The sequence below is a fragment of the Phaseolus vulgaris genome, chromosome 1 (genome assembly GCF_051622355.1).
Source record: "Phaseolus vulgaris cultivar YP4 chromosome 1, ASM5162235v1, whole genome shotgun sequence".
NCBI classification, from domain to species: Eukaryota; Viridiplantae; Streptophyta; class Magnoliopsida; order Fabales; family Fabaceae; genus Phaseolus; species Phaseolus vulgaris.
In genome coordinates, this window is record NC_143498.1 from 6,204,537 (window position 1) to 6,221,586 (window position 17,050).

Here is a 17,050-nt window from a genome sequence, read left to right on the forward strand (position 1 = left end):
ATAGAGAAATCATGAGATTTCACTCGTCATTTATTGTGAATGGTGATGAGGTAGGTATTTTGGATCCAAGAACGAAAATAATTGAATATATATGGTTTTCATACTTGAACCAAAGAATTAAAGACAAGAATGTCTCGTCACCTGCACAGAATCTGGACAAGTTACCATGTTGAAATTCCTTTATACAATGTTTTGTTGGAAGGTTATGCTGGGAAGAAATTAGTAAGGATTCTTAAAATTTATTCTTCTCTTGATTTAGTAGTATCAAATTTAGAAGAACGCAAATAAAGTTAACATATTCTTTTACATTTACTGTACAGCTTAAGTTTTTTAGGACATACAATGGCAGACAGAGTGTATTGGAGAGCCTTGTTAGTATTTTTCTGAAGTTTATGTAACTATTTGTAGTCTGGTTTGTTGAATTTGATATGGCAAAAGAGTGAATAAAGACAATAAGATTCTCTCTGAACAATTCAATTATCTAATCCTATATACACAAATATTTTCACAAAAGCGAAACCAATTTACTCGCATTTATCATAACAATCCAATGCTCTCATACACTATTTAGGCCTACTCTTTTCCTCAATCTATCTGTAGTCACACTCCCGGGCTGTGTTTATTACAAAACCAGTGTTGTTATGGATCTTTCTGTAATATCAAGCCTTGATGAAGCCTCACTAGTTGGGTAAGACAAAAGATATCATTGATGGATTATGAGTGAGTGGTAATTTCTCAAACTGATCATGGACTAGAATCCTCATGTGGGTTAGCAGGTAAGACTTGCTGTGGCAGTTGTGTGACTTTGAGTGTTCCTCCAAGCTCTACGGGGACAAGAGGGATAAGTGAGTGGAGAACATCTGCAATCAGGGGACGGTAAGTTGGCTCTGGTTGCACGCACAACACTGCCACTGCCGCAACCTACAAAGTTCAAGGTCAATGTTTTAGTTAAGCAGAGTTTACGTGATAAATTTCTCATGAACACTTGCAAAAGAAAAATAATATAAAAAAAAAGTATTTTTTTTCTGCAAATTAAAAGTAAAGTCATGTTTCTACAAATTAATTTTATGCATAAACTAAATTTTTTCTTATTTTAATCTACCCCTATAAGTGTTTAGACCTGAGATTATAATAATAAATAAGAGAACCACTACTCACTTACATTATTGTTTCTTAAAAGCCATGTTGATCCTAATAAAAAGTATGGAGTTCATTTCTAGATTGCAACATAGAGTGGCAAAGAAAAGATTTAAACTGCATCAATAAGGAGAGATAATCACATGGATTCATTTGTCAGGTGAGTCCCACATGAACCCTATGTTTTTCACCCTCCTACTTGTAGGTGTAGATGCTAGAGAGGATACGGATTTCAAGCCTACCTCATTTAGTAGAATTTATACTACTTTCAACTAATGTCAGATCTTTTGAAAATGGATCAGAAACTGTATTGTTATCACTACAGATGCATTGAATGTTATCACTATGAACCTATTACTGGTAGTATTATTATGACTTGAATAATTATACATAATGTCTTTCTATTAATCTTCGTATTTTCAAAATGAAGAAAACATGAAGTATTTTTTGTGTTTTCATGATGTTAAACATAGTTTTCATTCAATACAATCTTCATAAATTATAAAGTTTGATAAAAAAAATCTTGTAAGATGGTACAGCTAACTCTTACTATGACTATTATCTTGGCCAAAAAGGGTAAGTAGTAATAAACTGGAAAAATATGTCTGAGTTGTGTTTCCGAGGCACTCAAACCTGGTATAAGTGTTTGGGGTCCATTGTATTCTTAATTACAGGATCCACGATGTTTGGAAGCTTTTGTCTGTCTGTGAGCTGTGGCATGGCCTGCAAACATCATTAATAGCTTCATGTCATTTCCAATACCAACCCAGTTAAATTTCAGGATCATCAAGCAAACAGTACCCATGTGACAATAGATTGGCATTGAGCTGGTGCTAGTTTTTCCACAGGCTTTCTTCCCAAGAGAAGCTCCAACAGCACAACTCCAAAAGCATATACATCACTTTTATCTGTCAATTTACCTGCAAAAATAATTAAAATCAAACTTCCTCAATAGATAACAGTTCAGGTTTTGCAATAACTGTTTCTCCATGTTCTAAGAAAATCCCTGGAGAAGTGATCCGTTTAATTTATATCTCATGGTTAATGTGTGGTAGTTTGATTCACAGTCTCCCTTGATAATTTATATATCAAAGTTTTCAACTGAATAATACAAAGTTATTCTACTTCCAATGTTTCGCATCTCTAAGACAAGAACCAATTGAACTACCTAAGAACAAAATTCAGTTCCCACCCTTAGGACATTTATTATTATCATTATTATTTTTTATCACAGACAAGAAGCAGCTGGAGCAAACTAGGCATATGGGGCCGTAAGGTGTAACTGACAACATATTAATTTAATAAATAATCTATATAACTTGCCAGATCAGATGTTCCCAAGAGAAGCACAAGTGCACACATCTAAAAATTATTAAATGGTTCAAGACTATCATGGTCATGTGTTCATAGTTTCAATCAATCTTCACATCACAGTTAATCAGGTTTTTTAATTAACCAAAAAGAATTAACAAAAGGAAAACATTTATACACAACATTAGTATCATAAGTGTTGTTCTGCAATTAAATTTGATTTTTTCTCTGCACAGTATGTAATTAAAGAACACTAACATAATCTATGATATTATACCTAAGTTATGTAAGGATTTCTTGCACAGATCACACTTCCAAACTCACCCTTTACATAATTAATGCATCAAGTGTTCAAAATACAATTATGTTGGATCTGGTATGTTGAAAGCTTAAGGACACATTAAACATCTAGCAACTTGTCAGACCATTGCATATGCTATGAAGTTATATGTGATATGAGTTCAGTTCATACCATCTAAAAGATACTCTGGGGCTACGTAACCCAACGTGCCTGAGAGCTTGATATTATTCTTGTTTTGGGTCCCATTGGTTATGGCAAGACCAAAATCAGAAAGCTGAATCCACCAGTAATAGCAGGCAGAAAAGAAGCTTTTGAGAACACAATAAAAATGTATGGTACAAAAAGAGAATAATAAATGCAGCAAATTGAACATGGCCTTTTTGTTTTACCTTGGCATTGAACTTTGTATCCAAAAGAATATTAGAAGATTTCAGATCTCTATGGATCACTGGAGGGTAACAGTGTTCATGCAGATATTTTAATCCCCTGGTTGACATTAATCAAATACCATGTTAACAAAGATACAATAAACCAAATAAAAAATTGCAAACAATACACTCACACTCTTTCAACACACTTCATCCTTCACTATCATAGCTTTTTGCTGGAAACAATTTAACACACCAACAGCATTCTAAAAAAAGATTATCAGGGAAGAAATGAAATAAAAGTAACTATTATTATGGGTCAGTTTGGTTACACATAAAAGTGTTTGAAAAATAAATAATTTAAAAAAAAAAACACTTATTTAAGAAGTAGGCAGGATTTGCTTCTTTTTTTAAAAAAAAATATTGCTACTTACTTTAAAAATAAGCAAATTTTAAAAAACACATAAGTGTGTTTATTTTATTTTAAAAAAACAATTAAACTCATCCTCTATTAGAAAACTAAAATGTAAATGCCAGTAATTTTAGAATTTATTTACATTAGCAATGAAATGGAAGAAGCAAATAAGACCCATTAAGTATGCTAATTATTTTGTGACTTCCAATAAATTTCAATAATAATAAAAGAGTGCATGGAAAAGAGTGAAGCTAGCATTGCTTCTAAGCAAATAGGAGGATAGATAAAGAACTGTTTAGGGAAGGTCACCTTGCTGTGTCAAGAGCAATTTTCATCCTCAAATGCCAAGTCAATGCTGAGCCATGAGAAGGTCCTTCAAATAATAATAATAATAATTTTATAACTGACCTCATTACATCTTAATCACTTGTAATATCCCAGGTAATAAAGCATATAAAACAATGTTTTACCATGTAATTGTGTTTCCAATGATCCATTATGCATCAATTCATAGACAATAATCCTTGTATCTTCATTACTGCTACATCCCAGTAGAGAAATTACATTTGGATGTTGAATTTTACTTAACAATTCCACCTCGTTCTGTACATTCATATAAGCACAACTATTCAATATAATAATAAAAACAAATAGAAAAAGGAATAAATTATTCGCAAGGGATTACCTCATATTCTTGCTCAGCATACTGATTTTCACAGTGCAATTTCTTAACGGCAACTTCCAAATTATCAGCCAAATGTGCTTTGTAAACACATCCAAAACCTCCCTCACCCAAGATGTTACTTTCCTTGTAATTGCCGGTGACTTTTTCTATTTGCTTATAATCAATTATTGGAACACACCCTTTCTTACCAACCAGCTTTATAGAGCTGAATTTACTCAAAGTTGGTGATGAAGCTAGCCCTTTCTCAGCATCTTGGGAATCAAATTACAGAAAAAAGGGAAAAAATTACAAACCTTAGACAATACCAAGAAAGCAAATTAATGTCAAAGTTCCTTGATATCCCAAAATAGTGATTTGTGAAGCAAAATAGAAACCTGAGGGATCTTTTGGTTTGAAAAAAAAGGCCTTTTTTAACTTTATTTCTTGATTTTGAAGGTTTGTATTGAAAACAGTGGAAACAACTATTTATTGTTTTCTGTTTTCATTATTTCCTATATAAACTTCAGAAAATAGGAAACAAAAAGTGAAAACAGAAGAATGTAAAAAAAAAAAGGTTTAATAAAACTAAATTTCTTGAGATTCTAAGAAATGGAATTGTGAGAAAAAGGGGGAAAACCTGATCTTTGAACGTTTTTCCCTTTGGATTTTGAAGGGTACTTGGAATGATAAATCCAGATGCACAACACACTCAAAATGACTGCACCAAGTGAAGTGCTGGCTACGGCAATAGCAATTACCATTTTCTTGTGCGAATCTATTTGCTGCTCTTCAGCCCCCATCACAATTGCTGACAAATATGCAGTATATGGCAGTGAGCATCAAATCAAATAATGGAAACAATATATAACCAATTCATTAAAATTCAAACCATTAATGACAAGTTAATGGCGTTTAAGCAAAAGGGCAGCGCAGGATCCAAATCCACACAATAAAAAACACAAGTCCAAGAAATGAATAAAAATGAGCTACAACGTATGTTATCAGCATTAAGTGCTTGTCATGATTTTCAAAATTCGAAATTCGAAACTGTTGAATACCAACTCCATCAGAAGTGACACAGATTGTGGCAGGGACATCAAATGGAACAGAAACATAAGTAATGAATCAGACACAGCAACACACAAACATAAAATTGCATCAAAAAAAGTATCTACATTTAGTATCTGAACATGTTAGCCCCCAAAAAAAAAGTGGTAAACCAAGAAAATAAAACAAACATAGAAAAAGAGGGAGAGAACCTGGAGAGGAAGCAGACATTGAATTGGGAAATGGAGAAAAGGGTGGACCTTGAGGTGAGGGGGCAAGAGGGTATGGTGAGGCAAGAGTCCAAATGGGTTTGTGAAGAACAAGGAGGAGCATGAGAAGCAAAAGAAGAAGCTTCGTTTTCATTGTTTCTTTCTAAGAAAACATGAAGATAAAGATAGAATAGATGTGTGAAGGAAAAAAAAGGTTGTTGTGCCTGAAAAGGAACACACACAGACACCAACACACACTGAGTGAGTGAGTTTTGGTAGCCACTTCAACTGAGTGAGAGAAAGTGTTTGTTTGAGATCTTTGAGGCTTGACCTCTTCTTTTAAACTTCCAAAAAACAATATTTGCTTTTTGTTATCTTTTTTAACCCTTTTTATTTGAGCATTCTCTGTCTCATCTTTCTCCTTTATCTCTTCTTTGTTTAACTGTCTTTCTCATGCTTTCTCAGTGGAAGGAAAAAGGACAACAATGAACAGATGAGGTTTAATTTTAGGGTGGGGGCAACTTCACCACTATCATCTGCACTCGTGCATTGTTTTCAATGTCAGACAGAAACAACCCTTTCACCCAAAATCTTCAATGCCAAAATTTAAACAAGGAAAATAAAAGATCAATAATGATAGTAACTTAGGACATTCATTTATTAATTACTTTAACAATTAATTTGGTCATATACTTCTATTTCAATTAACTAATTTATCACATTCAACTTTTAGTTAGCAATTTATAAACTTAATTTATTAGCTAATATGGTGTAACCATAACTTAATTTGGATTTTTTTGTTTTTGGCAAAATTGCCTCCAACAAAACCTAAACCAATGAATTTGAATTTTTCTTTATTCCGGCCCCATGTGACGAACCCTAATCATGTGACGTGGGAAGATTGAAGAAATCTACCTATATAATGTATTATCATATAATCATACTATGTTTTTTTAAGTTTAAGCCAAAATAATTTTCAAACATGTGTGAATTGAATTTTATTAGTATCATTTGTCAATATACATAGAATAAGTATTTTTAGAAGATTCGTTAAAAAATAAATTTTAAGTCTATCTCGTATAAAACTGATTTATAAGATGAAGTTTGCATTAATTTGATATTAAATTATAATAAGTTCAACAAACTCTGATAAATCCAACAAATTTTTCCTAGAATAGACTTTAAATGACTATGATGTGAACTTTAAATCCAAGTAAATCTTATAAAACAGATTCATAAGATGAGGTAACTTAACCTTACAAGATAAAATTTACTATCATTTATATATTACGAATTATATTTATATTTAGGGGATGTATAATTCCAACATCATATGAAAATCTTTCCTAAAATTGAGGTGGTTTGAAAACGAAAATGTCATAATCAAAGGAAATTATGAATGTAATTAGGTTAATTACGTGGTAATCTTTTCCTTCTTCATTTTTGTAGGAAGCTCCAATAGGTAATACTCACAATCAGAAACGTCATTGTCACAGCTCTCATGGATAAGAAAAGTCACCAAAATTTCTTAAAAGCACCATGGAATCATTGGTAGCTAATACAAGATTATTGGTGAAAAATAAGTAACACAAATTAAAGCATATTGTTCAAACTATTAACGTATTATTGTTTTTAGTACCAGCAATCATTATAGTGAGATTTTCTTTACACAAATAGTTGTTATGGCAGTTATGTACTTAATATTTGGAACTATCATTTAAATTCAAATAATTCCGTAAATCCACTACCTTAATGGTCCCACAAATTTGTTATTGAATTTTTCTTATAAATTTCTGGATAAACATTAATAAAAATTAATAAGGTTTTTCTAAGTTAAAATTCAGTTATAATAAGTTTTTGAAGATTTTTTTTATAAATTAGTTTGTATAAACTAATTTTAGTTTAAAAAAAAATTAATTACCCTTTTGGTTCCTCGGGTATAATAATTGTGCGGTATTAATCCTTATGTTAATTATTTTAATTTTAGCGTTTGTTGATGCTTTTATATATTGCGAATGTTTGATTTTAGTTTAGGGTTCAAATTATGCTAATTTTAGTAATTACAATAAAGATAGTGATAGATTTTCCTATATATTGTAAATAGTAGTAATTACATAATACAATATAAAATAATTAAAATTGTTTCTACTAGGGAGATGAGACCTAGAGAACTATTGAAGTCTTCTTCTCCTTTCTTCGGTCGGTCAGGTTGTTGGGTGATGAATTGTGATTCTTCTCGTCCTCCTGCTCTCAGGTAGGTGAACAATAATAAATGACATATCTTACTCCTTGGGATGCATGTTATTTATATTATTCTAGTGGACCTACCTTGTTGGGCCCGTTTATCGAGGTGAACCCTACTTAGGGTTGCATAACCTAATTCTTAATGACGGGTTAGCTTCGCTGACTTTGGTTTGAGCATTAACGGTCATATGGGTCGGCCGTCAGCCAAGTTCCCCTGGTGTCGGTCGTCTCGGTCAAGTCTTCTAAGGTCTTGACCTGGCCTTGATCGTCTCGGCCAGGTAGACCGTCGATCTCGTCATCTCAACCAAGTCTCTCAAGTCTCAGACAAGTTTCTTTGATCTCGGGCAGCCAGGTGGGTCTTGGTCAAAGAGACCAGGGGTCGGCCTCGCCCATACCGGTACAAAAATATATTATATTATTGTTTCAAACAATTTGTTTAAACACGATACAAATTTTAGTTAACAGTAGTTTAAATGAATTTCCATTAACAAATGTTGTATTAAAAAGCATGTTAGAGAATGGCCATTAGTATTCGCCACTTTTGTAAATGATATATATTTTTTTTAAAGATTATCTTTTCTATTATACACCTTCTTCTATAAATTTTATGATGTCTTTTTAAATACAAAACCATAAGAAATTTCAAATTCTAAAACGGTTAATATTTTATAAACTTAAGTTCCGAAAAGTTAATGTAATTTAAGTGATTTTAAAATCAAATCCTCATTTTTTTTTCTTAAATACCTTATAAATTTGAGGTTATGAACATTAATATAATTTAAGTGATTTTAAAAACAAATCCTCATTTTTTTCATAAACTTATCATAGAGGTTTGGTTTGTTCTTGAAGTATTATTTGGGTTGGTTCAATTTGAGCTTTCTATCAACAAAATAATTAATGAATTAGTAGTTATTCTTCCTTCCTTTATTCTTAATAATGGCATTTCATTACAAACATTAGAGACAAATTTTTCAAATTAGTATCTGAGTCTCTTGTCACTAAGAAATAATTAACATACGTGACACCAATAAATCATTAAGTTTTATTAGAACAAAAAGAGAAAAAGACACACACATATATAATATATATAATCTTGTGTGTTTATATAATTGATTAATAGTTGGTGTAACGTGCATCTTCACCAAAATTCTACCCATAATCGACCTAACACGTGAGTATTATTTTTCTAGTAATATGTGCATTCAAAAGTTCAAAGATCTTGTCCTTTAGTTATATGGATCCATTAACCTTTCTTGTTAGAGTTATTTTTATAATAAATAAATATAAGAAAATGAGAAAGTACAAGTTTATACACACATAATATTTTGATGAGTTATAAGGAATTGTTTTCTACATGTTGATATTTTGACGAGTTATAAGGAATTGTTTTCTACATGTTGTTGAGTAATGCTTCCATCCATTAACTTAATATTAAGTCGATTTTAAGTCTAACTCAATCTTATAAAATTGATTTATAAGGTGAGATCGATGTGTAGAATCTTTAACACACTTTTCTCACACTGCTAAGATCTGCTAATTCGTGCATAAGACTATATATACATCATAAATAGTTTGATAGCGGCCCGATAGTAGATGACTTGCTAAACCCAACAAACTATTTTTAAGAAAGACTCTAATAGTTTGATATCATATTAAAAAGTAGATTAAACCTAATTCAATTTTTTAAAACCGACTTATAAAATAAGATTTACACCTACTTATATACTATTTCTTTATCTCTTTATTTTTCTGTAGTATCTATCACAAGATCTTATTGTAATTGTTTCCAACAAACGAGAATAACTCTGGATTGCGAAAAAAAAAAATAATACGCACTATTTTAGATTCTAAGATGAATCAGATAATTATATAGAAGAATTATGATTATTTATTGTGGTGTTTGAGTCATGGAATCCTCAGTCATTCATTGATAAAAGAAGAGACATGAAGTAGAAATTAAGGATGGAAAATTAATGTGATACAGTATTATAATTGGAAAAGTACCATATTGTAATGGAAAAAGACAAAAATAACTAAATAATATTTAGTGTGCATGTTTTAAGAAATATTGAAAAGTATACAGAGTAAAACAGAGAAAACCTTAGCAAACAATATCTATATAAATAACTAGTTCTATTTAGCTATAATAAAATCATTAATTACTCTTAATCCACTGTCAATGTCAATATTTCGAGTTCATTGTCTGCTGCTTGATATTTTTGGTGTTGTTCTTCTAATATACCTTCAAAATATATTGATTTTAATATATTATTTTTTTAATATATTTTAAAATATCTAAATTAATGTATTTTGGTGGCACAATAAAGAGACAACATAAAAACATCCAACAAAGAATCTAAATTTCATAATTTAACTTTGTCAATTATATAAGAACCAATTTTCTCTTAAGTTTAAATATTTAAATAGATGAAGAATTAATATTTTTAGATAAGAGGTTGTGTGAATTATTATTATTCCATCTAAGCATATATAAATAGCTAGAAAAAGGTTGAAATTGAATTAACTTATTTGGTGGGTCTTTAAATGGGTCCAATAGCATTCAAATTCCTTTGTCAGCTTCTTTGGTACAATAATTGCTGTAAACATTTTTTATAAATCGTGTTAGTACAATAAAATTTTACAAAAAAGAGTTATTTATAAAAAAAAGAAAGGACAAAAAAGGTGATAATGAAATATGGAGACAAAAATTAGTGCTGTAAAAAGTATATTTTGTATGAATAATATAATTTTGTGAAAAAAATGCCAAAGGTGGGTTGTGCATATACCTGACACTTTTTTTTTCTTTTACAATTGAACATTTCTAAACATTTCATTTCATATTTTTAGAAGGTAATTTATTTATAGAGAGAATTTAAAATATGCTATGCTAAAGTACATTATTTTAATAAAATTTCAGTTTAAAAAATTTATGAAAATAATTTGTATGTTTAAAACTGAAAAAAATATCACTAATTAATATTTTTAAATTATTAAACATTATTCACTATTAGAATATTTTTTATATTTAATGATAATCAAAATACTTTATCTAAACAAAAAATAAAATGAAAACTTAATATATTTAAATTTCTTTATACAAACTAAAACTTTCAGAAGAATTAAGCAGCTGAAAGGAATTGAATTATAATTTCCTGTACAAATGTAAGGTTATTGTATAGGGATACCACCCAAAGCATATAGAAGGGGAAGAATTTCAACATCCATGGACAATTCAACTCAAACACTGAACCATGATAAACATCCATGTAACTTCCATTTTTTTGGCATCATGAATCCGAAATTTCAAACATGCTATAAATTGCATTGCATCTGAAAGGATGATTTACAATTTGAATTGCAATTCGATGGCCTTGCTTTTAGATTACCAATATTTCAAAAATAACATGCACCAAAACTTTTTCCAAAAATCCTTGCTAAGGGCAACTTATGTGAATTGCTTTAGCTTCTCTTCTACAAGTTCAATGCACCGGTACAACACCAACTCAAGTGGATTTAAGGTGCATACAGTTTCAACTGCAAACTCATCGTACTCACTCTTGCTCTCTGTCATTATACCTGTCAGAAGGGTACGCAAAGGAAGCAGCCATTCATTGTAGGCCTTCAGTAAACTGTTCCTTGACATCACTCCTGTGCAGTTTGTCTTTTCTGTTACCAAGGAAATGGTAAAACCTTCCAAATTAGACTCAATTTAGACTAGATAAATACTACCAACACACACTATCATTAGTTTAAATTTATTGAAAATCACAATTTTTAAAGTCTCATTTCATATTTAACAAGTATTAGTGATTATTTTAAAATTTTCAATAAGTTTTAATCAATAAGAGAGAGTATGTTGCTAACACTATCTCATCTAGATAATGCTTCAAAATCACGAATTATAATGTTTCAAGAAAAATTGTAAAATGAATATTGAAGGTACACATTTCCGTTTAGGAACAACTAACCATTCAAGTGGTTCATTAACTAAAAAACTTGTAACTCATTAATCACTGCTTGAACTAGTATATTTTTTTCAACCAAGACTTCTTGTTAGTAATTTTTCCCATAAGTGATAATTAATTGATGCTATATACCTGCAGATTCTATCATCAATACAAATCTGTATAGGTTGAGGGCTGACAACACCTGTGAATCATGATAAATAAGGCCATTACTTAAAACCTTTTCATATCAGTTCATATTCATAACCCAAAAATAAATGACAATTATTCCAAATGCTTCTTCTAATAGATGCATTTCAAGAAACCCGGATTATACAACGGTATAATAAATCATTTGGTCCTTTTACCCACACTAACTTTTCATTTAGTTCCTATACCTAAAAAGTCTGTTTTTATGGCAGTGTAAAACTACTACAAAATGAAGGCACAAGTTAAAACATAAAAAATGTTGTTCATAACGAACGGTTTTTCGATATAAGAACTAAAATGAAAAATTGGTGTAGGTATAGAGACCACTTGATTAATTAAACCTAACATAAATTACAAAGAACACATAAAATAGGAAGAATACCGCATCACTCTGCTCAGGTAGGAAAGGAGGTCCACCCTGTGGAGGTCTTAGAATCAACTCGACCAACTCAATGACCCCAGGATTCCAAAATGAGGTATCCAAAAATGCTTTGTTTTCTATCTGTGGGGCATCTTTTACTGTTGATCTACTATTGCAGATTGCTGTGTGCATTTCCTTCCGGATAAGTTCCATGAAAATGGCGATCTTCAACAAGGTGCAAGATCACTATTAGATGATTTAACTTTTAACAGAAAATAAACAACAATGCTAAATAAATTGTAATTTAGGCAGGGCATTACCATTGAGGAAGAGTCGGTATTGGTAATCAATGCTTTCAAAATGTCTAATCTTTGAGATTTTGGAATATCAGCAAGTACCTGGTTTAAGTAACATTAGCACAGTACAATAAAAATATCAAGAAAATCATGCTCGATATATTAAGCAGTTTAACAAACATCATTTATCCCTTTTTCAGAAATTCCAAACCACATGTTGCATTTATAACCATAAAAGAGGTGCTGCTAGTATTAGAAACTCACTCCTTTTAGCACTGCAAAGGATTTTTTCCTAAGTTCTGGCTCTGGGGCAAGCATGATAACCATTTTTATAGCCTGAAAGGTTAATGTGTAACCAAAAGAGAAACATATATCACATCAGCATAATCCTTCTTCATTTGAGGAAGTAAAAGATTGAACAATGATAAACAAACTGAAGTCACAAATTGCAGTAAACACAACCTGCAAAGCTGAAAAAAGACTAGGCATATATGATGACCATTCAGAATGTTCCTCATTGCAGTTTCTGGAGACACTTCCATCTGTGATGCAAAGCAAGAAGTCGATAGCATGTTTCTTTAACTCCCATGGAAGATTTACAAAGGTAAGTACTTGCTTTAATATTCCTATTGCTTGCCACCTTTTTGTTTGATTATTACAAAGCTCATCCTTGATGGCAGTCAAATTTTCTTTAGTATAAGCAACCTCCTCCGAGAAAAGTCCCCAAATTACTTTAAAAAAATAGAGTTTGATGGGTTAGTGAAAGGGAAAGGAAAAAAACAAAAGGCATGGATTCAATTATAGAGTAATTATTCAAACACAAACCTAAAAGAGCAGCACCATGTTTGACATGAGATAAGAAACCCATATAGAGATCTTTCTCTTCTGGAAAATTGAGGAGGTTAACAGACAAATATACAGCAATGTAAATAGTGCTTATGTTTAAAAAATTATGGAAATATGGTGAACAAAGAGTACTACCTCCAAAAATGGAGCCCGCCACAGTCTCAACATCATAAGTTGTTACTAGACTGAGATATGATAAACCACAGTATGAAGAAATTTGTGATAGTTGTAATACAAACGAATGACAACTGGAAGCTTTATACCCTAAACTAGCTGAAATGAGAGCCTGGGAGAGTGTGTGGTAACATGTTAAATCATATTAAAATCAATAAAACCATATCTCCATTTTACTTAGAACTAGTTAGGAAGAAATACAAATAACAACAATTAGTTTTAATGCAGTACAGAGACATGTACCACGCATTGCAGGACATATAGACCAAGAAGAGATTGGAGCTTCTCCTTTGCATCACCCTCCTATTGTATAAGAGGAAAGAGAAAAACATCAGCAACAGAATTGAAAATAAATCAGCCATTCAAGATATCTTAACAAAGAAAAGATCATTGTTTTAAAATTGACTGACCAATTTTTTGCAAACTTCACATATAGAATTTGCAATCCCAACAGCTCTGTCAAATACATCCTCTAGTTCTTTTTCTTGTTCTTCTTCTTCTGACTCCAAAGACACGACTTTCAGTACATTAAGTATTATAGGAACAGATTCTTTTACTTGCTCAAACTGATGCCTCTGAAGGGAAATAAAGACTGAAAAGACAAAATAAGTATGAGCAAAAACTTCAAATAATGTGGCTTAAAATCATTGACGGAACACAGTGAGCCAAAACTAGCATTAAGGTTTTGCATTTCATCAACAAAGATAATTTACAAGTTTAAATATTTGCTTAAGTCATAAGACAAATTATCCCTTGGTCATCTTGCTGAATAAAATGAGCCCAATGAAAACTGCATGTAATTGACAACTAACAGGACTAGGTGATTTAGTATCAAGCTGAAGCTTAGGACCTTGAGAATATTCATTTTAATTATATTTTATTTGAGATTAGATATAAAAGTCCAGTAATAAAATATATGATGCCACTTCACCCAAACAAATAATGTGTCAAATTTGATTGTTATTAGTCCTGCTAAACTCTAGATTTCAACCCAAAATATATTGTCACACAAGAATGCTGAACCAAAAGCATATTGTCCTGTAAGGAACTGCTTTTCTAGTTTCATCCTTCATTTATAAATTTACAAAAACTCAATATACAGCATCAATACGTTTTAAATCATCTCCTTTAAATTGATCCTATCATTTTCTTAGAAAGTAATGGTGGAAAATAAACAATTTCTAAATAAGTACAATTGATCTCAACAAACCATAATTTTATAGTCAATTTTCTCAATATAAACATAATATAGCCATACATTTGATGCGACTCAGGCTGTGAACAAAAGAACGAGCCTGGATTATAAATGTAAAGGCCAGAGTGGCTAATAACTAGGAGTGGGTTGTCTTCATAAAAGGCCCAGACCAACTTAGATTCAACAAAACCAAAACCAAAAAATAAACTTCATAAAATGAATCCAGTGTCAAGTGATTCACATGCTCTACATTGGAAGAGCATTAACAAGGTAATTGCTTCCATCTTTCATTCACTGAACAGATATAACAGTTTTTATATTCAATCCATTGGTTAAAAAGGTCAATGCAATAAATACCTTTTGAGATCCCTGATAAAGGAGGGATAATGTAACTGGCAGCCTTGGTGATCTTACTTGAGTAACCTAACGTCTGTTCACAATTACATTAACAGAAGCATATGATCAATATATTAATAAAAAATAGATCAATAAAATGTCACTCTGTCACTGGCTAGTAGTCTTTTGCAAGAAACTATGACGTGATTATGAGAAAATTTGAGTTTTCTTTTGGATAGAAGATCATCATTATATAGAAAGTGAATATTTCAAACTGAGCAAGGACTAAGGTCTAGCAGGAAGTCAGAAATACAAGTGAGTAGAGGGTGTGAGGGTTAAGTGATGGGCTGTCCACAAAGAGGGGAGGAAAGGGATCTCGAGCCAAGGACAAATCATGTGGAATGAGATGTAGGTATATCAGAAAATGTGGAGGTTTCAATGGTAATCGTGTCTTCCACATTTTAATTAGTTGGGATTCTCCATTTGAAAATTGTTTAACAAACATCCAATAGGTAATAGAATTGTCAACTAGTACGGGAGTATTAAAGTGACATTGTGTGTGTCTTTGAAGTGCTAATATACATTTACTCACAATAAAGACAAGCTTACATTACAGAGAATTGAGAGCATATCCCTTGGACCACATTTCACTATAAACTGATCGATAATGCTGGTTGCCATGTCCAAAAATCTACTTGAAATCCCCACAAACTTTGAAACAGCCTTTGGCAGTTCAAAGGAAAGGGCATCAACAACTTCCTGTCACATCACCAAACAATCAACATCACATAGTTTCCCATAGAATCATTAATCTCCCATTTCTAGTTTCATAAAAGCATAACTAGATGCCCCCCATGGTGCCGGCTTCAGTACAGCTAGCATTTCCACATAGCCAGTGTACTGTCACCATTGGATGGAAATGGAATGACTCAAATCTGGAATGCATGTTTTAAGTCCGATATACCAAGTTTAAATACAAGTCATCTAACTTTCACCCAATGGTTCCAAGTTGCTGACTGCAGGGAATCTTGTTTTCATGTCTCTAAATTTTTCCTTTTTTCTTTATTTTTTCTAAGGTCGTAATTGAATAAATCTCTCCACACACACCTATATAAAATAAGAAGATAAAATGAATTAAGTTTCTCACATAAGATAAAATCAACTTACGCACTTAACTATCATAGAAGCTCACTTAATTTAACTTCTCTAAAAGCTAAAGTGCAATAGTTGTAGCTTAAAACATTCAACACATTTTTTTCTTTTCTTCTCCTACAACTCAGAAATTCATCCAAGCAGTAGCTGAGGCTGATATGGAATTAGAAGACTTAAAAATCCTGAATGCGAAACATGAATTAAGTGTTGAAGTTCACCCACCTGGTCAAGAGAAGGAGAACAGATATAGCTATGGATCTCAGATATAGCCTCAAATGCTTCATTTTCAGCATGTTCACTATCCGGATCAGACACAGCAACATCATACACAGAATCAAGAAACTTGACAAGCTCTGAAACCGTCTTTTCAGACTCATGAAAATCTCCAGCCTCAACCAACTACCAAGTATAAAATACCATGACAGTCATCACCATGTTAGTAAACAAGTAACCTTTCTACTCATAACAACACAAGCATAAGCACTCATTTTAAAATTTCAAGCTTTCATTTTAAAAATTAACAACATAAACAATAATCCTTACGAGTAATAGTTGCTAGCATTATTATATATAAACAGAAATAAATAAATTTCACAAAATCAATTTTTCTGAAAAAAAGGTGAGTGATCTTACTTTCGAGCATGACTCGAGAATTCTTCGAAGATTGTTCCGAATTTCAGAATCCCGAAACGATGCAATTTCGCGCTCTACAGAGACCGACATGAGAGTGAAATTTATAAGGAAAGAAACTTCGACACTGAAACGAAAAACCCCTTAAAGAACAAGATGAGGGCAAAACAGTCATTAAATCCAAAGGTGAAGTAGCAAAAAACTTAATTA

General features: G+C 31.5%; 2 protein-coding genes across 3 annotated transcripts; both read right to left on the reverse strand.

Annotated features, from left to right (window-relative positions):
* Positions 1 to 440: 440 nt before the first annotated feature.
* LOC137813286 (putative receptor-like protein kinase At1g80640) lies at positions 441 to 6,003 on the reverse strand. Its single transcript, XM_068615402.2, has 10 exons — positions 5,456 to 6,003; positions 4,834 to 5,004; positions 4,218 to 4,468; positions 4,003 to 4,135; positions 3,842 to 3,905; positions 3,139 to 3,235; positions 2,921 to 3,023; positions 1,939 to 2,057; positions 1,771 to 1,860; positions 441 to 921 (listed from the first exon to the last, which is right to left on the reverse strand). The coding sequence occupies exons 1-10, from the start codon at positions 5,604 to 5,606 to the stop codon at positions 745 to 747; spliced, it is 1,356 nt and encodes a 451-aa protein (XP_068471503.1). The 5' UTR covers positions 5,607 to 6,003; the 3' UTR covers positions 441 to 744.
* Positions 6,004 to 10,799: 4,796 nt separating this feature from the next.
* On the reverse strand, positions 10,800 to 17,022 carry ALF4 (aberrant root formation protein). Of its 2 annotated transcripts, none has more exons than XM_068615403.2 (14): positions 16,844 to 17,022; positions 16,433 to 16,609; positions 15,668 to 15,817; positions 15,080 to 15,152; positions 13,938 to 14,119; positions 13,771 to 13,830; positions 13,489 to 13,639; positions 13,333 to 13,392; positions 12,970 to 13,238; positions 12,772 to 12,843; positions 12,532 to 12,609; positions 12,233 to 12,436; positions 11,794 to 11,845; positions 10,800 to 11,362 (listed from the first exon to the last, which is right to left on the reverse strand). In XM_068615403.2, exons 1-14 carry the CDS (start codon positions 16,931 to 16,933, stop codon positions 11,142 to 11,144), a joined length of 1,839 nt encoding a protein of 612 aa, XP_068471504.1. In that variant the 5' UTR covers positions 16,934 to 17,022; the 3' UTR covers positions 10,800 to 11,141. The 2 variants fall into 2 exon arrangements, 1 of the variants encoding a protein (XP_068471504.1); XR_016518841.1 differs by lacking the exon at positions 10,800 to 11,362 and having other exon boundaries at positions 12,970 to 13,049; positions 13,148 to 13,238.
* Positions 17,023 to 17,050: the final 28 nt, after the last annotated feature.